Source organism: Hyla sarda, chromosome 4 (assembly GCF_029499605.1).
Source record: "Hyla sarda isolate aHylSar1 chromosome 4, aHylSar1.hap1, whole genome shotgun sequence".
NCBI lineage: Eukaryota > Metazoa > Chordata > Amphibia > Anura > Hylidae > Hyla > Hyla sarda.
The window spans coordinates 92,931,896-92,955,416 of NC_079192.1; the positions used below are offsets into that span (position 1 = coordinate 92,931,896).

General features: G+C 45.5%; 1 protein-coding gene across 2 annotated transcripts in view; it reads left to right on the forward strand.

The window, feature by feature from the left end:
- The window catches only part of BLM (BLM RecQ like helicase), a 109,675-nt gene extending 104,819 nt beyond the window's left edge, over positions 1-4,856 (forward strand). For both annotated transcript variants that reach the window (XM_056571558.1, XM_056571559.1), the window contains exons 20-22: positions 3,411-3,533; positions 3,638-3,845; positions 4,585-4,856. In XM_056571558.1, coding sequence (XP_056427533.1) covers positions 3,411-3,533; positions 3,638-3,845; positions 4,585-4,765 — 512 coding nt within the window. In that variant the 3' untranslated portion in view covers positions 4,766-4,856. The remainder of the gene's footprint in view (positions 1-3,410; positions 3,534-3,637; positions 3,846-4,584) is intronic.
- Positions 4,857-23,521: the final 18,665 nt, after the last annotated feature.

Genomic DNA, 23,521 nt, shown 5'->3' on the forward strand with positions numbered 1-23,521 from the left:
AGCCTCTCCCACACACACACAAATGCCTCCAGCCTCTCCCAAACACACACAAATGCCTCCAGCCTCTCACACACACACACACGCCTCCAGCCTCTCCCACACACACAAATGCCTCCAGCCTCTCCCACACACATACACAAATGCCTCCAGCATCTCCCACACACAAATGCCTCCAGCCTCTCCCACACACAAATGCCTCCAGCCTCTCCCACACACACAAATGCCTCCAGCCTCTCCCACACACACACAAATTCCTCCAGCCTCTCCCACACACACACACACAAATGCCTCCAGCCTCTCCCACACACACAAATGCCTCCAGCCTCTCCCACACACACACAAATTCCTCCAGCCTCTCCCACACACACACACACAAATGCCTCCAGCCTCTCCCACACACACAAATGCCTCCAGCCTCTCCCACACACACACAAATTCCTCCAGCCTCTCCCACACACACACACACAAATGCCTCCAGCCTCTCCCACACACACACAAATGCCTCCAGCCTCTCCCACACACACACACACACACACACACAAATGCCTTCAGCCTCTCCCATACACACACACACACACACACACAAATGCCTCCAGCCTCTCCCACACACACAAATGCCTCCAGCCTCTCCCACACACACAAATGCCTCCAGCCTCTCCCACACACACAAATGCCTCCAGCCTCTCCCACACACACAAATGCCTCCAGCCTCTCCCACACACACACACACACACACACAAATGCCTCCAGCCTCTCCCACACACACACACACACACACACACACAAATGCCTCCAGCCTCTCCCACACACACACACACAAATGCCTCCAGCCTCTCCCACACACACACACATGCCTCCAGCCTCTCCCACACACACACACACAAATGCCTCCAGCCTCTCCCACACACAAATGCCTCCAGCCTCTCCCACACACGCACAAATGCCTCCAGCCTCTCCCACACACGCACAAATGCCTCCAGCCTCTCCCACACAGGCACAAATGCCTCCAGCCTCTCCCACACACGCACAAATGCCTCCAGCCTCTCCCACACACGCACAAATGCCTCCAGCCTCTCCCACACACACACAAATGCCTCCAGCCTCTCCCAAACACACACAAATGCCTCCAGCCTCTCACACACACACACAAGCCTCCAGCCTCTCCCACACACACACAAATGCCTCCAGCCTCTCCCACACACATACACAAATGCCTCCAGCCTCTCCCACACACACACACACACACACAAATGCCTCCAGCCTCTCCCACACACAAATGCCTCCAGCCTCTCCCACACACACACAAATGCCTCCAGCCTCTCCCACACACACACAAATTCCTCCAGCCTCTCCTACACACACACACACAAATGCCTCCAGCCTCTCCCACACACACACACACACAAATGCCTCCAGCCTCTCCCACACACACACACAAATGCCTCCAGCCTCTCCCACACACAAATGCCTCCAGCCTCTCCCACACACGCACAAATGCCTCCAGCCTCTCCCACACACGCACAAATGCCTCCAGCCTCTCCCACACACGCACAAATGCCTCCAGCCTCTCCCACACACACACACAAATGCCTCCAGCCTCTCACACACACACACACGCCTCCAGCCTCTCCCACACACTCAAATGCCTCCAGCCTCTCCCACACACATACACAAATGCCTCCAGCATCTCCCACACACACACAAATGCCTCCAGCCTCTCCCACACACACACAAATGCCTCCAGCCTCTCCCACACACGCACAAATGCCTCCAGCCTCTCCCACACACACACACACACACAAATATGCCTCCAGCCTCTCCCACACACACAAATGCCTCCAGCCTCTCCCACACACACACACACACACACACACACACACACACACAAATGCCTTCAGCCTCTCCCATACACACACACACACACACAAATGCCTCCAGCCTCTCCCACACACACAAATGCCTCCAGCCTCTCCCACACACACAAATGCCTCCAGCCTCTCCCACACACACAAATGCCTCCAGCCTCTCCCACACACACAAATGCCTCCAGCCTCTCCCACACACACACACACAAATGCCTCCAGCCTCTCCCACACACACACACACAAATGCCTCCAGCCTCTCCCACACACACACACACACAAATGCCTCCAGCCTCTCCCACACACACACACACACACACACAAATGCCTCCAGCCTCTCCCACACACACACAAGTGCCTCCAGCCTCTCCCACACACACACACAAATGCCTCCAGCCTCTCCCACAGACACACAAATGCCTCCAGCCTCTCCCACACACACACAAATGCCTCCAGATTCTCCCACACCCCCATACCTCCAGCCTCTCACACACACACACATGCCTCCAGCCTCTCCCCCACACACACACATGCCTCCAGCCTCTACCCCACACACACACACACATGCCTCCAGCCTCGCACCCACCCCTATTGTTTCCAGTCAACCAACCACTTACAACTTTTGCCTTCAGCCTCCCACCCAAACGCCTCCAGCCACCCACTCACATTGCTTTCAGCCTCCCAGTGCCATTGCCTTCATCCCCCCCCTGCCATTTCTCCCATTCACCCCCAACCCACCCTGCCACTGCTTCCATTCACCCCCACTGCCTCTGCTTCCATTCACCTATACTGCCCCTCCTTACATTCACCCCCCCTCCTTACATTCACCCCCCTTTGCCCCTGCTTCCATTCAGCCCCCACTCCTGCCCCTGCTTCTATTTACCTCCCCTGCTTCCATTTACCCCCCCCCCCCCTGCTCTGGCCTCCATTCACCCCCCCCCCCCCCCACTTCTGTCCCTGCTTACATTCAACCCCCCACTCCCCCCTCCCTTCAATCACACATGCCCGTTTTCATTAAAAATCCCTGCTCCCCAACCTCGCCTGTGCTCTGTCAGGCACTGTACTGTACGTGGGCTGCCAGGAAGGCTGCCATGTCATTGCTGCAGTGACGTGGACGCTTCTCGTCCCGATCCTCTGGTGTAAGCATGGATGGAAATTCAAATATAAAAAAAATTAAAATAAATGAAGAAGAAAAAATGTTTTGGCCACCGGAGCCCGCGGCACCCCTGTCAGTGCCTCCCAGCACCCCGGTTGGGAATCACTGCACTAGACGATGAATAGACTTGAGGCCTCCAGTTGAACAGCTGATTGGCAGTCCACCAGCCAGATATTGGTGGCCTCTCCTGAGGATAGGCTATCAATCCCCAAGCCCTGAAAAAAAAAACCTTTAAGGTGCTATTATTTGTTTTTTTACTATTATCAATCACATGAATAGCAAAGGTGACATGGTATTTAGCAATATCTGTAAGAGAAATAATTAGTAGTGCTATTGATATTTTCAAGACAACCTCATATTCTGAGTGTTTATATCCGGTTTGTGCTTTTCAGAGTCCCTTTCTTCAGAACCTGAAGTTTTATTACAAATTGATGGAGTCACAGAAGATAAGCTGGAGAAATATGGTGCAGAGCTTATAGATGTTCTCCAGAAATACTCCGAGTGGACACTTCCAGGTGTGGCCCTTATGCAAATGCATAACTTGCGCAGATGGTTGCATTTTGTCACTGCATTTCTGTGATATTTGAATTGCGTATTATTCATTCTGTTTTCCTTCCAGCTGAGAACATTCCCCAAAAGGCCAGTGTGTCAACAAACCACAGTGCCAGGATTAATGACAGCGAGGAGGATGCGGAAGAGAGAGAAAAAACTTCCTCTTATTTTAACTCGTCCCGGAAAAATGGCACAAAGAGAAAAAATGCCCCATATGCTCGTAAGGCCAAGAAAAGGAAGACATGGGGAGATGGTCAGAATTCCCGTTCCAAAAGGTAACATGCATAGTGCTGAAAGAAGCCTTTTGTTTTTAAGTTCACAGTGTTTTTTTCAGATATATTTTATTTGTAATAATGCGTATGCAAAATTGGACAAATTGTGTCTGCATTTTTAACATTATTGTGCTCTATTAGCATATGGCAAAGGGATTTTCTGTGCACACAATTTGTAAAAAAAATTACTTTTTTACAGCTGCATAAGTAAGCGAAACGTAACTTATTTACGCGGCTGTAAAGGTTTTTTTTTTTTTGTTTTTTTTTTAATACATAGTGTGCTCAGGCGACCACTTTACCTTTGACTTACATAGAGCATAATAAGGTTAAAAATGCAGACATTCAGGATATGCACCTGAAAAGCCTTATACCTGTTCTTTATACTACAACAGAGTTGTTTTCTGCTTGTCCCGGCAATAGCTGCAGGGACAAGACAGCATTTTTTTCACCCAAAAATATACACCTTTTTTAACCAATTTTATCACAAATATACAGGTTTATCAAAACCTGTGCAGGGGGAAAAGTTGCGGAGTTGCTCTTCGCAACCAATCAAATCACTTCTTTCATTTTTAACAAGGCCTCTGCAAAATGAAAGAAGTGATCTGATTGGTTGCTACTATGAGCAACTTTTCCTCTGGACAGGTTTTGATAAATCTCCCTCATAATGTCATGATCTTCCTTACATAAAAAGCTTTTGTAAATGAAACTACCAATTTAAGGTTTAATGTTTTTTTCCCCCCAGCAATGATAGAAATGCTTCATACAGCAGGAATAATGCTGCATCTGCTAAAACAGGCAAAGGACGAAATGTAAATAACAGCAGTGGATCCAGACAAGGGGCAGTAAACAAACCTGGCTTCATGGCAGTCCCAATGCCCCAGAGCAACCGTCGTTTCCTGACGCCTTCCTACAGCTTTCTTTGATACTTGTGAATAAGTTTTATTATTATTTGTAATAAAGCCTTGTAATATTTTTGTAGATTCAAATATGTAAAATAAATATGTCTAAAGGGGTTTTCCAGAACTTGACAATTTATTGTGCTTCAGGATAGGTTACAATATCAGCCACAAATCAACTTATTAACCTGTTCAGGACGCCTGGCGTATGCATATGCCCTGCATCCCGAGTCCTTAAGGACGCGGGGCGTATGCATACGCCCGTGGGAATTCCGGTCCCCGCTGCTAGCCGGTTGGGGACCGGAATGCCTGCTGAAATCATTCAGCAGGCACCCCGGCACATCGCCGAGGGGGTCCTGAGACCCCCCATGTGGGTGATCTCAGAAAATCGCATGTTAATTCAGACATGCGATTTTCTGCTATTCCGGGCTGATCGGGTCTCTGGTGACCCGATCACCTGAAAAATACGGATGATCGGAGCTGTCAGAGACAGCCCCGATCATCCTGAGGGCTAGGAGTGAGGTCACAGTGCTGCGATCTCCTCCTATCCCCTGCCATTGGTCAGAACTGATTCTGACCAATGGCAGAGCAGGACAGTGGGTTGCAATGGCAACCCCCGTTCTGCCCACCCCCTGGATGTCGAGGGGAACATGGACAGAAGATGGAGGCCGGTACCTGCAAAGAAGATGCCTGGGGACCCCGGATCTTCGCTGGAGACTGCTGGATCCTGGCTCAGGTAGGGAAGTGACAGTGGGGGATGAAAGTGAAAGTAAAGTGATCTTTACTGTGGCAACCACTAGGAAGGCCAAACTGCAACTCCCAGCATGCCCAGACAGCCAAAGGCTGTCTGGGCATGCTGGGAGTTGTAGTTTTGCAACATCTGGAGGGTCAGTTTGGAGACCACTGTTACAGTGGTGCCCAAACGGTAGCCCTCCAGATGTTGCCAAACTACAACTCTCAGCATGCCTGGACTGCCCAGGCATGCTGGGAGTTGTAGTTCTGTAACATCTGTCCCTTCAGATTTAGCAATTTTCATGAAATTTTTGAAAATTGCTGCTCTACTTCGAAGCCCTCTAATTTTTTCAAAAAGCAAAAATATGTCCATTTTATGATGCCAACATAAAGTGGACATATTGTTTTTGTGAATAAAAATACAATTTATTGGGAATATCCATTTTCAAAGTTAGAAAAATGCAAAATTTTCATGAAATTTGGGGATTTTTCACCAAAAAAGGATGCAAGTAACGCCGAAAATTTACCACCAATATAAAGTAGAATATGTCACGAAAAAATCTCAGAATCAGAATATTCGGTAAAAGCGTTTTCGCGTTAATAATTCATAAAGCGACGGTGGTCAGAATTGCGAAAAAGGGCTCAGTCCTTAAGGGGAAAAAGGGCTGCATCCTTAAGGGGTTAAAGGGAAATACCAAATGTGATTTATTTTTTTAGGTTAAATATTTTTTTCACAATTTCTTTAATGTTTTTGAAAAAAGTTACTTGTCACAAAATATGAAAAATTAAATAATAACGTTTCATATCTTCCACTGTTGACCAGCAGAGGGGGTTTTGTATTTATTTATTTTTTTCAATTCCACTGCTCCTCAGGGACTTCAAGAAAATGCTGCTGGCTCCCCCTTTCATTTCACCTAGCCTGTGTTATGCACATGTGTTGTAAGCAGTTCATGCTTTTCTATGAGACACACTCAGTCTTAACTTTCTTAGGCCTTGTGCCTGCCATAAAGCAACTGCGTAGGTGTTGTGAAGTGACACACCACAAAGAGGCTACAGTACACACTTTATTAATAAATAACATTAAAACCACATTGTCCTAAAACTAAATACATAAATGAAATTCTTTATCTTGATAAAATAATTTTATTTATTAAAAAAATTAATAAAACGGTGACACATTCCCTTTAACCCCTTAAGGACTAAGCCCATTTTCACCTTAATGGTCTATTCACCCGTACAGTATTCTGTGCAGATCTGATGCGCAGGATTTTCTGCTGAAGAAACTGCAGACGGAACACAGCTGCGCAGAATACTGTACGTGTGAATATACCCTTAACCCGTTAACGACCATGGACGTCTATCCTCGTCCATGTGCCATTAACGGGGTATGACGCGGGCTCCCGACTCGAGCCCGCGTCATACCAGCTGGCCCCCAGCTGAGTCCTGTAGATGGCGGCCGGCGTTAATAGCCGTCATGCAGTGATCGGGTGGCTATTAACCCTTTAGATCGCCGCTGTCAAAGCAGACAGCGGTGTCTAAAGGTGCCTTTATCCCATCCCTGGTGGTCCAGTGGGGTGGATCGCTCCCCCACAGCACGATCACGGGGGGGCGATCCACTATGGAGGTAGCCTGAGGGCTTACCTCATGTCCTGTGCCGACTCCGGTGCTCAAAATGATAAAGCCTGGCAGATCAATGTGGTTCTATGGAACCACATTGCTCGGTATGAGGAATCAAATGATTCCTCCTAAAAGTCCCCTAAGGGGACTAAAAGTGTAAATAAAACACACTTTAACCTCTTCCTTATTAAAAGTTTAAATCAACCCCCTTTTCCCAAATTCCATAAAATAAATATCTAAACATAATAAAAATAAACATATGTGGTATTGCCGTGTGCGCAAATGTCCTAACTATAAAAATATATTGTCAATTGAACCGCACAGTAAATGGCGTACGCGCAAAAATAAGCCAAAGTCCAAAATAGCTTTTGTTTTGGTCACTTTTATACCATAAAAAAGGAGTAAAAAGCGATCAAAAAGTCCGGTCAAAACAAAAATGGTACCGATTAAAACTTCAGATCACTGTGCAAAAAATGAGCCCTCATACCACCCTATACGCGGAAAAATAAAGTTATAGGGGTCAGTAGATGACAATTTTAAATGTATTAATTTTCCTGCATGTAGTTATGATTTTTTCCAGAAGTAAGACAAAATCAAACCTATATAAGTAGGGTATTACTTTAATCGTATGGACCTACAGAATAAAGAAAGTGTCATTTTTACCGAAAAATTTTCTGTGTAGAAACGGAAGTCCCCAAAATATACAAAATGGTGTTTTTTCTTCAATTTTGTTGCACAATGATTTATTTTTCCCGTTTCGCTGTAGATTTTTGGGTAAAATGACTGATGTCCTTACAAAGTAGAATTGGTGGCGTAAAAAATAAGCCATCATATGGATTTTTAGGTGCAAAATTGAAAGGGTTATGATTTTTAAAAGGTAAGGAGGAAAAAAATGAAAGTGCAAAAAACAGAAAAATGCTTCATCCTTAAGGGGTTAAGGACATCTGCAGCGTTATAACACTTATCCCCTATCCACAGGATAAGGCAGAAGTGTTTGATCGCGGGGATCTGACCGCTGGGTCCCCCAGCGATCTCCTGAACGGGGCCCCCCATTAGCGCTCAGTGTCGACCTAGAGAGGTCGACGATTACGCCCCCTCCCCATAAAGTTCTATGGGAGAGGCGGGGAGGCACGAACGCTGCCTCCCCGCCTCTCTCATAGAACTACTTGGAGAAGAGAATTTAAAATCTTTTTTTATTCTTTTATTTATAAATTTTTTTGCATGTTCTTGTAGACCCAGTTTTTGAATTTTTACAAGGGGTAAAAGGAGAAAAAGTCCCCCAAAATATGTAACCCAATTTCTCTCAAGTAATGAAATACTTCATATGTGTATGTCAAGTGTTCTGTGGGTGCACTAGAGGGCTCAAAAGGGAAGGAGCGACACTGGGATTTTAAAGAGCATTTAGCTGAAATGTTTTTTTGGGGGGCATGTCAAATTTAGGAAGCCCCTATGGTTCCATAACAGCAAAAAAAAAAAAAAAACACACATGGCATACTATCTTGGAAACTACACCTCTCAAGGAACTTAACAAGGGGTACAGTGAGCCTTAATACCCCACAGGTGATTGACGACTTTTCGTTAAAGTTGGATGTGTAAATGAAATGTTTTTTCCCCCACTAAAATGCTGTGTTTTTTCCCAAACTTACCATTTTTACAAGAGGTAATAGGAGAAATTGCCCCCCATTTCTTGGGGTCCCATGTGTGGACGTCAAGTGCACTGCGGGCGAACTACAATGCTCAGAAGAGGAGTCACATTTGGCTTTTTGAAAGCAAATTTTGCTGAAATGGTTTTTGGGGGGCATGTCCCATTTAGGAAGCCCCTATGGTGCCAGAACAGCAAAAAAAAAGCCCCACATGGCACACTATTTAGGAAACAACACCCCTCAAGGAATGTAACAAGGGGTACAGTGAGCCTTAACACCCCACAGGTGTTTGACAAATTTCTGCTAAAGTTGGACGTGAAAATGAAAAATTAGATTTTTTTTCAATGAAATGCTATTGTTACCCAAAATTTTTCATTTTCAATTTTGCTGAAATTGTTTTTGGGGGGCATGTCACATTTAGGAAGTCCCTATGGTGCCATAACAGCAAAAAAACAAACACATGAAACACAAACACAAAAAACAAACACTATTTTGGAAACTGCACCCCTCACTGCACGTAACAAGGGGTACAGTGAGCCTTAACACCCCATGGGTGTTTGACGACTTTTTGTTAAAGTCGGATGTGTAAATGAAATGTGGCCTTCAATTTCAGACACATTCTCTCTCCAAGATCCCAATGGTGCTCCTTCTCTTCTGAGCATTGTAGTTCACTCACAGAGCACTTTACATCCACATATGGGGTATTTCCATACTCAGAAGAAATGGGGTTACAAAGCTTGGGGAACTTTTTTTCCTATTTCCCCTTGTAAAAATGAAAAATTTGGGATAACACCAGCATTTTAGTGGAAAAAAAAAATTCATTTTCACGTCCAACTTTAATGAAAATTCTTCAAACACTTGTGGGGTGTTTAAGGGGTACTACCGTGTTGACAACTTATCCCCTATCTAAAGGATAGGGGATAAGTTGCCTAATCGTGCGGGGTCCCGCCGCTGGGGACCCCGTGATCTCTCATGCAGCACCCCGCTCTCATCAGGCTCCGGAGCGAACATCCGCTCCGGGTCTGATGACAGGGCCGGTGATCGTTACGTCACAGCTCTGCCCCCGTGTGACATCACGCTCCGCCCCCTCAATGCAAGTCTATGGCAGTGGCGAGACAGCTGTCTCGCCCCCTGCCCCATAGACTTACATTGAGGGGGCGGAGCTTGACGTAACGATCACCGGCCCTGTTATCAGACCCGGAGTGGATGTTCGCTCCGGAGCCTGATGAGAGCGGGGTGCTACGTGCGAGATCGCGGGGGTCCCCAGCGGTGGGCTCCCGCGTGATCAGGCAACTTATCCCCTATCCTTTAGATAGGGGATAAGTTGTCAGCACGGTAGTACCCCTTTAAGGCTCACAAATTTTGGGGGTCTTTTTTTTTTTTTTTCCTTTTACCTCTTGTGAAAATTAAATGTATGGGGCAACACCAGCATGTTAGTGTCAAAAATTTAATTTTTTTACACTAACATGCTGGAGTAGACCCCAACTTTACCTTTTCATAAGTGGTAAAAGGAGAAAAAGCCCCCCAAAATTTGTAACGCAATTTCTCCCGAGTACGGAAATACCCCATATGTGGCCCTAAATAGGACAGGGCTCCGAAGTGAGAAGTGCCATGTGCATTTGAGGCCTAAATTAGGGATTTGCATAGGGACGGACCCGGAAGCAAGAATTACACTTACCTCTGGTACCAAAATGACCCTACAGCATTGTTTTCCAAACAGGGTTTCCTCCAGCTGTTGCAAAACTCCCAGCATGCCTGGACAGCCAATGGCTGTCCAGCAATACTGGGAGTTGTTGCAAAACTACAACTCCCAGCATGCGCTTTGGCTGTCCGTGCATGCTGGAGGTTGTAGTTATGTAACAGCTGGAGGCGCACTGGATGCAAAACAGTTTGTTACTTAGTGTTTCCCAACCAGTGTTCCTCCAGCTGTTGAAAAATTGCAACTTCCAGCATGCATGATCTGGGAGTTGTAGTTCTGCAACATCTGAAGTGCCTGATGTTGCAAAACTACAACTCCCAGCATGCCCAGACAAAAATAAACATGTGGTATCACCACATGCGTAAATATCTGAACTATAAAAATATAATGGTAAATAGACTGCTCGGTCAATGGTGTACACGTAAGAAATACCAAAGTCCAGAATTGCGTATTTTTGCTCACTTTGTGTACCCTAAAAAAAAAAGTATAAAAAGCGATCAAAAAGTACCGATAAAAACTACGAACCATGGTGCAACAAATTAGCCCTCACGTAGCCCTTATTCAGAAAAATAAGTTATAGGGGTCAGAAGAGGATATTTTTAACATGCTAATTTTCATACAGAAAATTATTTTTTAAAAGAAGTAAAACAAAATAAAACTTATATAAGTTTGGTATCATTTTAAATGAATGGACCTACAGAATAAAGATAAGGCGTAATTTTTACCAAAAAGTGGTCTGCGTAGAATCGGAAGCCCGCAAAAGTTACAAACATTTTTTTTTCCCCAAAATATTTAGTTTTTGGTTTTGCAGTAGATTTTGTTGATTGATGTCATTACAAAGTAAAATTTGTGGTGCAAAAAATAAGCCCTCATATGGGTCTGTATGTGGAATATTAAAAGCATTATGATTTTTAGAAGGTGAGGAGAACAAAAAAAAGTGCAAAAATGTCCTGAATAAAAAAATAATAATAATGTGTACCAGCACCATATTAATCACATAATCTGCACCATTTATTAAATTTGGTGCTTGGACATTCCAACTACACAATCAAAACATGCGCATAACATCAGTGCACATACACTGACTTTGATAAATGTCCCCAGAGACTGCAGGGGGATAGTATCTACCAAGTGTGGTCTAAGGAAGAACAACTGACAATATAGTAAATCAATGATTTGCTGAGCTCTCCTGATAAACACTCAGTTATAGGGACACGTGAAAATAATCCTGAGGTACCGCTTTAAAGGAGTACTCCACTGGCCAGCGTTCAGAAGTAAATGAATGCTGTTTTCGTGCTTCAGGGGGTGGGCCACGCACCCTCAATGCAAGTCTATGGGAGGGGACGTGATGGCTGTCATGCTCCCTCCCATAAATTTGCATTGAGGGGGTGTGGCCAACCCCTGTAGCACCAAAAACTGCGTTTACAACATTTGCTTCCCAACGCTGGCCAGTGGAGTACTCCTTTAAGACTTACTCCATATATACACCACAGTTGCTCCATTCTGATAGGGGACTTTGAGTCGCTGTTTTTGGGGTCCTATCAGCCTCACTCCCCTGTGATCATACACTAATCTTCTATCTATAGGGGATAAGTCAATGGTGGAACAACCTTGCTAAAGTGTTACTGTCATTTAAAAAAAACTTTTGACATGTTTTTAGTAATGACCGGTACACTTTAAAGGGGTTATCCGACGGGAGGTTTCAAAAACGATGGTTATTGTGTGGGATATAAAAACCTTTTCTAGCCTCCAGCGCCACTACGGTGCCTCAGATGTCCTTCTCCGGTCCCCTGGTGTGGTTGTGTTTCTGAGCTGCAGTGCCCCGTCTTCTGGAAACACCTAGGCCCAATGTGTATTGCCACTGCTCAGTGAATCACTGGCTGCATTGATGTCCTGATGCGACCATCAATTTGCTGAGCGGCAGTATGACATCCACTGTGGAGGCTTACTTGTCCTCCTGCCTCCTGTGCTGGCTGTAACTTCGTGATTGATAGAGCCTCTAACAACGGCTGGGACCCGTGGCTAATAGCGCACGGCACTGATCGTGGTGCCGCGCACTATTAACCCTTTAGACACGGCATTCAAAGTTGAACGCCGCATCTAAAGTGAAAGTAAACTAATGCTAGTTAGCTCAGGGAGCTGTTTGGGATCGCCGCGATAAAATGGCGGCATCCCGAACAGCTTACAGGACAGCCGGAGGGTCCCTACCTGCCTCCATGCTGTCCGATTGCCAAATGACTGCTCAGTGCCTGAGATCCAGGCATGAGCAGTCAAGCGGCAGAATCATCGATCACTGGTTTCCTATGAGAAACCATTGAACAATGTAAAAGATCAGTGTGTGCAGTGTTATAGGTCCCTATGGAAGCTATAACACTGCAAAAAAAAAAAAAGTGAATAAAGATCATTTAACCCCTTCCCTTATAAAAGTTTTAATCACCCCTCATTTTCCCATTTAAAAAAAAAAATGTGTAAATAAAGATAAACATATGTAGTATCGCCACATGCGGAAATGTCCAAATTATAAAAATATATTGTTAATTAAACCGCACGGTCAATGGCGTATGCGCAAAAAAATTCCAAAGTCCAAAATAGTCTTTTGGTCACTTTTTATATGATCAATAAGTCCTATCAATGCAAATGGTACCGCTAAAAACTTCAGATCATTATGCAAAAAATGAGCCCTCATACCGCCCCATACGCAGAAAAATAAAAAGGTTATAGGGGTCAGAAGATGGCATTTTTAAACGTATACATTTTCCTGCATGTAGTTATGATTTTTTCCATTTTAATTGTATGGACCTACAGAATAATGATAAGGTGTCATTTTTTACCAAAAAATTTACTGTGTAGAAACAGAAGCCCCCAAAAGTTACAAAATAGTGTTTTTTTTTCCTATCTTATCTCACAATTATTATTTTTCCATTCACCATACATTTTACGGTAAAATGACTGACGTCATTACAAAGTAGAATTGGTGGAGCAAAAAATAAGCCATCATATGGATTTTTAGGTGCAAAATTGAAAGAGTTATGATTTTTTAAAGGTAAGGAGGAAAAAAAACGAAAATGCTAAAAGGGAAAAAACCCCGGTCCTTAAGGGGTTAAGGGATAAAAGGAGAACTCTAGCGGGAGTTTATCTAATCATGTTCAGTGTTTCCAAACAGTGTGTAGCACAGTGTTTTCCAATCAGGGTGCCTCCTGCTGTTGAAAAACTACAACTTCCAGCATGCCTGGACAATCTTTGGTGTACAGGAATGCTGGGAGTTGTAGTTTTGCAACAGCGGAAAACACAATGGGGAGCTTTATGAAAACTTGTGCAGAGGAAAAGTTGACCAGTTGCCCATAGCAACCAATCAGATTGCGTCTTTATTTTATTTATATTTTTACAAAGACCTTGGAAAAATTAAAGCAATCTGATTGGTTGCTATAGGCAATTGTTCAACTTTTCCTCTGCCCAAGTTTTGATAAATCTCCCTCATTGTTTGGAAAACACTGTTCTAGTCCGAGGGATTCGGTAAAGCAGTTGCCTATAGTAACCTATCGGGTTTAACTTCGAATCTAATTAATCACTATTGGTCACTTTTTAAACTTTTGTCCCTGAACTAGTTTCAGTGAAGTTTCGCTGGCCGGGCATACTTCCCATTTCTATAGCAACCCATGAAAATAGCTACTTCCGGTATGATCGAACTCCGCCCTTCTACTGGAAAGAAAGTCCGACGACTTCCCCTTTGTGGTGACGTCACTTCCGCCCAGCCCATATTCGTTGCGTAATTTGGGCGGGAGAGTGGAACGCGCGGGGTGTGAACGTCAGTAGCCGGTGGTACGTGAATAAAAGTCTGTTGTCTGTGGTGTGAATAACAGAGAGAGTGATTAAACCGGACTCCCTGTACCTCAGGTGAGTGTCCTAGTGCTTATAGGGACAGAGCGCTGCACTGTACTGCGGTGTAGATGACGCTAGGACTGATGTGGTAGCACTGCAGCAGGTCTCACCAGCTGTGGAGGTCCCGCTCGTTTAACACTACGTATGCCAGTTGCCCATAGCAGCCAATCAGACTGCTTCTTTCGTTTTTTAGCGGCTTTTTCAAAAATTAAAGAATCGAGCTGATTGGTTGCTATGGGCAACTGCTCCTCTGCAGGTTTTGATACATTTCTCTCACTGGTTTATGTAATCATCAGCTCCAGCTCTACTGCCTCCTATACTCCTTTGGTCTAGGATAAAATGTGAAAAAACTAAGTACTAAAACTGCAATACATTTAACTTTTCTTCCTCAACCTAGTCTGGTCCCCCACCACATCTGCTGTCACATGACATCACTATGGTGGATTGTGACTAGCTGCACACTAAGCCGCCGCTATTATTAGGGTTGCCACCTGGCCGGTATTTTTATGTAAAAAATATGATGCAATGGCCGGTATTTATCCAACCAACCAATCATTCAACTCCTGGAATGTTGCACCATAAACTATACCAGTGTTTCCCAACCAGAGTGCCTCCAGCTGTTGCAAAACTACACCTCCAAGCATGTCCGGACAGCCAACGGCTGTCCGGGCATGCTTGGAGTTGTAGTTTTGCAACAGCTGGAGCTACCACTGGTTGGGAAACACTGACTTATACTATATACTACTATATAGTCCAATATGCTGGGAGTTGTAGTTTTTGTTTGGGTCAGCTGCTGAGCCACAGGCTGTATCAGGGCATGCTGGGAGTTGTAGTTGGTAACTAACTGCAACTCCTGAATTTAATAAAATATAGTACTGTTAAATTGCAGATGGGGGCCACAAAAAAATGATCCCTCATACAGGCCCGTATAAGGAGAAATATAAGTTATAGGGGTCAGAATAGGACAAAATTTTCCCTGCATATGTGTATCCTGTGATGTCACACACATAATTATGTAATTTAGCATTGGTTTTTTTCCATTTTTTTTTCTTTTTGCGCAAGAAAGGTGGCAACTGTAGCTATGACCCACAGGGTAAAGTTTACACTGAGAAATTGACGGGGAATTATTTTGGTAAGGAAATTCTGCTTGGAGCGAAATTGGTGCAGAATTTGAAGAGGAAATCTGGAGGAGGATCCATACTACAACCACCAACAGGCAGCCACTCAATTCTTCTTTAGGGTAGGTCACACACAGCACATACGCATCCTATTTCATGCATCAAGAAATCCGCAGGGCAGCAGGAAATTCAGGGCTCATTTTGCTATGATCAGACATGCAGGGCGTCCCTGTGAGTCACTGTCATGTCGGCCCGCCACCAAACATTACTGCACACTTAGGTCTGCGTTCAGGAAGCCCTGTGTGTCTGCTCATAGCAAAATGTGCATATTATTTCCCGGTGCTTAGCAGATTTCTTGCAGCGTGACATATGCGTATGCACTGTGTGTGACCCTACCCTTAACCTCTTCAGGACATAGGGCGTATGAATACGCCCTGCATCCCGAGTCCTTAAGGACCGAGGGCGTATCCATACGCCCGTGGGAATTCCGGCCCCCACCGCTAGCCGGTTGGGGACCGGAGCCGGATGCCTGCTGAAATCGTTCAGCAGGCATCCCGGCATATCGCCCAGGGGGGTCATTATGTCCCCCCATGTCGGCGATCGCCGCAGATCGCCGGACAATTCAGTCCAGCGATCTGCGGCGATTCCGGGTCAATCGGGTCTCCAGTGACCCGGTGACCCGGAATTACTGGCTGTTCGGGGCCGTCTCTGACGGCCCCGAACAGCCAGAGCCAGCAGGGGTGAGGTGGCACTGGTGCCACCTCACGATCGCCCTGATTCGTCGGCCGGATTACCGGCCGACCAATCAGGGCGCCTGCTGCGGGTGTCACTCCCGCACCCGCTCCGCCCCTCTTCTGGAGGACGTGAGCGGGTGCGGGACGTGCACCCCGGGTGCTGGGGACCCCGGCACCCCTGTTGGGATCGGGGCCCCAGGAGCGGCGGCGGCGGGACTGACCTGCAGCGTCTGGATCGTTGGAGGTGAGTGACAGCCTCCTGCTGTTGCTTAGCAACAGCTCCCAGCATGCAAAAAGGGCATGCTGGGAGCTGTAGTTATGTAACAGCAGGAGGCAGACCACCACAACTCCCAGCATTCCCTTATGGGCATGCTGGGACTTATGGTTTTGCAACAGCTGGAGGCACATTCTTTCTATGGAAAAGTGTACCTTCAGCTGTTGTCTAACTACAACTCCCAGCTTGCACAAACAGCTAAAGTGCATGCTGGGAGTTGTAGTGGTGCATCTGCTGGTTGCATAACTACAACTCCCAGCATGCCTGTTGGCTGTCGGTGACTGCTGAGAGTTGTAGTTTTGCAACAGCTGAAGGCACACTGGTTGTGAAACTCAAGAGTTTTTTTTTTACCTAACTCAGTGTTTCACGACCGGTGTGCCTCCAGCTGTTGCAAACTACAACTCTCAGCAGTCACCGTACACCATGCACCGTACATGCTGGGAGTTGTAGTTTTGCAACAGCTGGAGGCACACTGGTTGTGAAACACTGAGTTAGGTCACAAACTCAGTGATACATAACCAGTGTGCCTACAGTTGTTGCAAAACTGCAACTCTCAGCAGTCACCGACAGCCAACAGGCATGCTGGGAGTTGTAGTTATGCAACAGCTGGATGTCCCCCCCCCCAATGTGAACGTACAGGGTACACTCACATGGGCGGAGGATTACAGTAAGTATCTGGCTGCAAATTTGAGCTGCCGCAAACTTTCTGCTGCAGCTCAAATTGCCAGCGAGAAACTACTGTGAACCCCCGCCCGTGCGACTGTACCCTAAAAACACTACACTACACTAACACAAAAAATAAAATAAAAAGTAAAAAACACTACATATACACATACCCCTACACAGCCCCCCTCCCCAATAAAAATGAAAAACGTCTGGTACGCCACTGTTTCCAGAACGGAGCCTCCAGCTGTTGCAAAACAACTCCCAGTATTGTCGGACAGCCGTTGACTGTCCAGGCATGCTGGGAGTTTTGCAACAGCTGGAGGCACCCTGTTTGGGAATCACTGGCGTAGAATACCCCTATGTCCACCCCTATGCAATCCCTAATTTAGGCCTCAAATGCGCATGGCGCTCTCACTTTGGAGCCCTGTCGTATTTCAAGGCAACAGTTTAGGGTCACATATGGGGTATCGCCGTACTCGGGAGAAATTGTGTTACAAATTTTGGGGGGTATTTTCTGCTTTTACCCTTTTTAAAAATGTAAAATTTTTGGGAAAACAAGCATTTTAGGTAAAAAAAAAATTTTTTTTTTTTTACATATGCAAAAGTCGTAAAACACCTGTGGGGTATAAAGGTTCACTTAACCCCTTGTTACGTTCCCTGAGGGGTCTAGTTTCCAAAATGATATGCCATGTGGTTTTTTTTTTTTTTTGCTATCCTGGCACCATAGGGGCTTCCTAAATGCGGCATGCCCCCATAGCAAAATTTGCGTTCAAAAAGCCAAATGTGACTCCTTCTCTTCCGAGACCTGTAGTGCGCCAGCAGAGCACTTTTCACCCCCATATGGGGTGTTTTCTGAATCGGGAGAAATTGGGCTTCAAATTTTTAGGGGTATTTTCTGCTATTACCCTTTTTAAAAATAAAAAAATTTTGGGAAAACAAGCATTTTAGGTAAAATTATTATTTTTTTTTTTACATTTGCAAAAGTCGTGAAACACCTGTGGGGTATTAAGGTTCACTTTATCCCATGTTACATTCCCCGAGGGGTCTAGTTTCCAAAATGGTATGCCATGTGTTTTTTTTTTGCTGTTCTGGCACCATAAGGGCTTCCTAAAGGTAACATGCCCCCCAAAAACCATTTCAGAAAAACGTACTCTCCAAAATCTCCTTGTCGCTCCTTCCCTTCTGAGCCCTCTACTGCGCCCGCCGAACACTTTACATAGACATATGAGGTATGTCCTTACTCGAGAGAAATTGGGCTACAAATACAAGTAAAAATTTTGTCCTTTTACCCCTTGTAAAAATTCAAAAATTGGGTCTACAAGAACATGTGAGTGTAAAAAATGAAGATTGTGAATTTTCTCCTTCACTTTGCTGCTATTCGTGTGAAACACCTAAAGGGTTAAAACGCTGACTGAATGTCATTTTGAATACTTTGGGGGGTGTAGTTTTTATAATGGGGTCATTTATGGGGTATTTCTAATATGAAGACTCTTCAAATCCACTTCAAACCTGAACTGGTCCTTGAAAAATACAGAGTTTGAAAATTTTGTGAAAAATCGGAAAATTGCTGCTGACCGTTGAAGCCCTCTGGTGTCTTCCAAAAGTAAAAACTCATCAATTTTATGATGCAAACATAAAGTAGACATATTGCATATGTGAACCAAAAAAAATGTATTCGTAATATCCATTTTCCTTACAAGCAGAGAGCTTCAAAGTTAGAAAAATGCAAAATTTTCAAATTTTTCATCAAATTTACGGATTTTTCACCAAGAAAGGATGCAAGTATCGACAAAAATTTACCACTATGTTAAAGTAGAATATGTCACGAAAAAACAATCTCGGAATCAGATTGATAACTAAAAGCATTCCAGAGTTATTAATGTTTAAAGTGACAGTGGTCAGATGTGCAAAAAACGCTCCGGTCCTTAAGGCCAAAATGGGCTCCGTCCTGAAGGGGTTAAAATTTCAGTACATAAATTCTACTCCAAACTCATTTTGGCAGGAAAAATAAAGTCCCATTGACTTCAATGGCTTTTACCAGCGGATTCTGCCAGAAAAAGGAGCATATTAAATCTTCTGGCAGAATAAGATTTCACGTCAGAATTTCTTCTGCTGAAATTCCTCAGTGTGAACAGAGCAGAGGAAAGACTGTTAAAGTTAATGGAACTTTCAATCCCTGAATACTGCCACGAAATTACGCGAGTTAATTCCTTGTCAATTCCTTAGTATGAACATGCATAAACAGAAAAGAGGTGCTGGACCTGAACATTAGAAGCAAGGAGATATATGGGAAACGGTATCAGAACTCGCCATCCGCACTCCAGGCAAAGTGTATGCTTAGGAAGTTCAAACTTTATTAGTCTTGTCTCAATTGACCGTCCTCAGGAAATCCAGTCTGTAAGGCCCGACAATGTAGAAAGTGGTCATCTTTCCACATTGTATTGCTTCTTCACGTGCACCGGACTTGCAGCGGCAGTGCTGACCCCTCTTTCATTGATTCGGAAGTCCGTGTTCAGATCACAATTTGTGGCACAGATACAATGTCTAAAGTTCCAATTGGCTCAAATGGTATTTGTGCGCAGAGAGGCATGGGCCTGATCGTGGTCTGCTGTACTTTTCAGTTAGAGTCAAAAGTCGAATAAGCTCGGAAAATGAGCCGAACGTAGTTACTAACCGACTACTTTCAGGTCCATGTGGGTCATAGAAGTGAGAGGGGAGGAGTCTTTGTGCACAGATATAACTGCAGATGATTTGAACTTCAGAAATCGTATCTGTGCAACAGAGGCTGAAGTGATGTGAATGCGGCCTAATGAAATCTGTATAGCATAGAGTAATGTTTTGGGTTAGGACCTTCCCCAGGTTATAGATGTGACAACACAGGTAAAAGCGCATACAGATCAGTCATTGTTGTGCTCAAAGGTACAACATAAATACAAAACAGGAAAAATACAGCCAAAAAACATGAGGTAGACGGTAATGCAGAAATATTGCACCGTGCATAATATAATAGGACTCATGTTAAAGAATAACATCTAGTTCAGTCCGATCTCGATGGAGCCAAGCGATACAGTCGTGAGGCCCAAGTCCACTTAAAGATGTGTCTGTTGTTAAAGGGGTATTCCAGGATCTATCTTTATTTGACTATGATACAGGGGCTGTAAGTTAGTGCAGTTCATAATATAGTGTCTGTATCTGTGTGTGACTGTGGTCTCGCAATTCTTATGTGATTTTTGCCCCAATATTTATTTTTAACAGCATACAAAATTACTCATGTCTTGGGATTTCCCAGGTTGCAGTGCGTCAGTTGTGCAAAGGGAGCCAGTCCTGCTTCAATGGATCGACAGAGATAATTTTGCAACAGATGTTGACACCCTGATTAGAAAACACTGATCTTTTGTGCTAGTTCTTGCTGCAATGGGTGGAGTGGCTGATGTGTGAGAGGGAGGAATGTAACTTCACACTTAGGCTGCATTCACACTGCGGTTGGAGTATACGGCTCACTTCTAGTCCGTATCCGGTTTTGTGACCGGACCTAAAACCCCAGTAACCTACTGTTTTCGGTCCGGTCACAAAACAGGATACGGGGCAAATATGAGCCGATCGGAGTCACTGACTCCAGTCGGCTCATTAAAGTCAATGGAGTTCGGCACCGGTCTGGCTGGGGTACGGGAGCACACAATGTTCTCCAGCCGGATCTAGCAACCGTACGCTCCAACAGCAGTGTGAATGCAGCCTTACAAGCATGGAACTATGGGATGTGTAGTTTAAAACAAACAAATTCCAGCAGGAAATATCCAGATAGCCTGGCAGGTATGTACTAAAATCACCTTATAGTGGATAACCCCTTTAAATGCTACATTGTACTAATGTAAATACTGGCAGTATGTAGGACATAAGATGGTAATGCAGTGTAGATATTAGATGTCAAAACAGAGGAGTGGACTTGGGCCTCACGACTACATCCTATGGCCCATAGCAACCAAACAGATTGCTTCTTCCTTTTTTAAAAAGGCCTCTAAAAAATAAAATAAGCAATCTTCATCACTCTTTCCACACAGGTTTTGATGAATCTCCCCCTTTATCTTGTACCTGTACTTAAACCAAAACGTATTCATTTATGTCCTTTTATTTGTTTTGTCACCTCTACAGCTTGAGAAAGGGCCTATTCGAAACATTGGTATATACTATACAAATTAATTACAAAACAGACTGGATTTCAATAAGAATATACTTGGCCTGGAGTGCCGATTTAACCCCTTCCCTCCCCATGGTGTATGGGTAGGTCCTGGGAAGGGGGGAGCAACTATGGAGCAGGATTGTGCCATCATTCCGCTCCATACTGCGCACTCCCCAGCTGGAATCGCCACTGCAAGGCTATTAACTCTTTAGATCCTGCAAGCAAAGCTGATCGCGGAACCTAAAGGCGGCAACTCAATGTTGCCGGCTGGTTGCTATGGGTGATCTGGATGACCGCGGGGCAATCACGCAGTCCCGATCACCTTGATCACCAACAACTGATTGCCGGAGGGTCCGTACCATCCTACGTGCCATCAGATCTTTGGTCTGTGGCTCCAGCCTGCTTTGGCAGGCTAGAGCAACAGACCACAGATAACACTGATCAGTGCTGTGTATCAGCATGATTGACGTGCAGCACTCCATGCAAGGAGCGGGCGGGAGCATGCCACTGCGGGAGTCGGCCGGCCCATTTGACTGTGGCCCGGCGTCAAAATAAAGTAAGAATTTTCCTTTACAGACCCCGGCGAATGTGAGTAGAAGCACTCCCTTTTACTTCACATTCTGCTCTATGCAATGATAACTGCACCTCTGTACCTGTACGGAGGTGACAGTTGCTCTCTAAAAATATTAATCTTTCCAGTACTTATCAGCCGCTGGATTCTCCACAGGAAGTTGTATAGTTCTTTTCTGTCTGACCATAGTTCTCTCTGCTGACACTTCTGTCCGTTTCAGGAACTGTCCAGAGAAGGAGCAAATCCCCATAGCAAACCTATCCTGCTCTGTACAGTTCCTGACATAGACAGAGGTGCCAGCAGAGAGCACTGTGGTCAGGCAGAAAAGAACCATACTACTTCCTCTGTAGTATACAGCAGCTAATAAGTAATGGAAGATTTTTAAATAGAAGTAACATACAAATCTAAAAGAACGAAAAAAAATTTGCTGCAGCTCACAATTATACACTTACCGAGGTAAATGGGGTACACACCTATTCCACGGTGTGTTGGAAAAGTATCAATGAAAATAGCACATTTCCCCAACCTCAAGGTTAGTGTTTAACTCCTTGGGGACGAAGGGCGTATGCATACGCCCTCGCGTCCCGTCACTTAAGGACGGAGGGCGTATCCATACGCCCTCGGCATTTCCGATCACTGCCGCTCGCCGGGCGGTGATCGGACCGGGATGCCTGCTGATATCTATCAGCAGGCATCCCGTGGCAATGCCTGCTGATATCTATCAGCAGGCATCCCGTGGCAATGCCTAGGGGGGTCCTGAGACCCCCCCATATTGGCGATCGCAGCAAATCGCAGGTCAATTCAGACCTGCGATTTGCCGCGTTCCGGGCAAATCGGGTCACTGGTGACCCGATCTCCCGGAAAATAAGCGTGATCGGAGCTGTCAGAGACAGCTCCGACCAGCCTAAAGCATAGGAGCGAGGTGGCAGTGTTGCCACCCCCTCCTAATCCCTGCCATTGGTCGGTCAGGCTGACCACCAATGGCAGGAGGGGGGCGGGGGGTTAGAGTTCATTTCCCCCCGCTCTGCGCACCGATCAAAGTCGGTACAGAGCGGGGGGAACACGGGCGGTGAGAGGGGGGGACATGGCCCGGCTTACCCGGACCTGCGGCGGCATCCCGGAGCAGCGGCGGCAGGAGGAAGAGCGGCGGCCGGAAAGTGCGGCTGAGAAGGCTGCAGTGAAGATCGCGATAAGTGATCTTCACTGTGGCCTTCTAAAAGCTGCAAAACTACAACTCCCAGCATGCCCAGACAGCCAAAGGCTGTCTGGACATGCTGGGAGTTGTAGTTTTGCAACATCTGGAGGGTCACAGTTTGGAGACCACTGTGTAGTGGTCTCTAAACTGTGGTCCTCCAGATGTTGCAAAACTACAACTCCCAGCATGCCCAGACAGTCAGGGATGCTGGGCGTGTAGTTCTGCAATATCTGGCCCTTCAGATGTTGCAGAACTACAACTCCCAGCATGCCTGGACAGTCTGGGCATGCTTGGAGTTGTAGTTTTGCAACATCTGGAGGGCTACAGTTTGGAGGCCACTGTTCTTCCCCAGTTGTTGCATAACTACAACTCCTAGCATGCCCAGACTGTCCAGGCATGCTGGGAGTTGTAGTTCTGCAACATCTGAAGGGCCAGATATTGCAGAACTACACGCCCAGCATCCCTGACTGTATGGGCA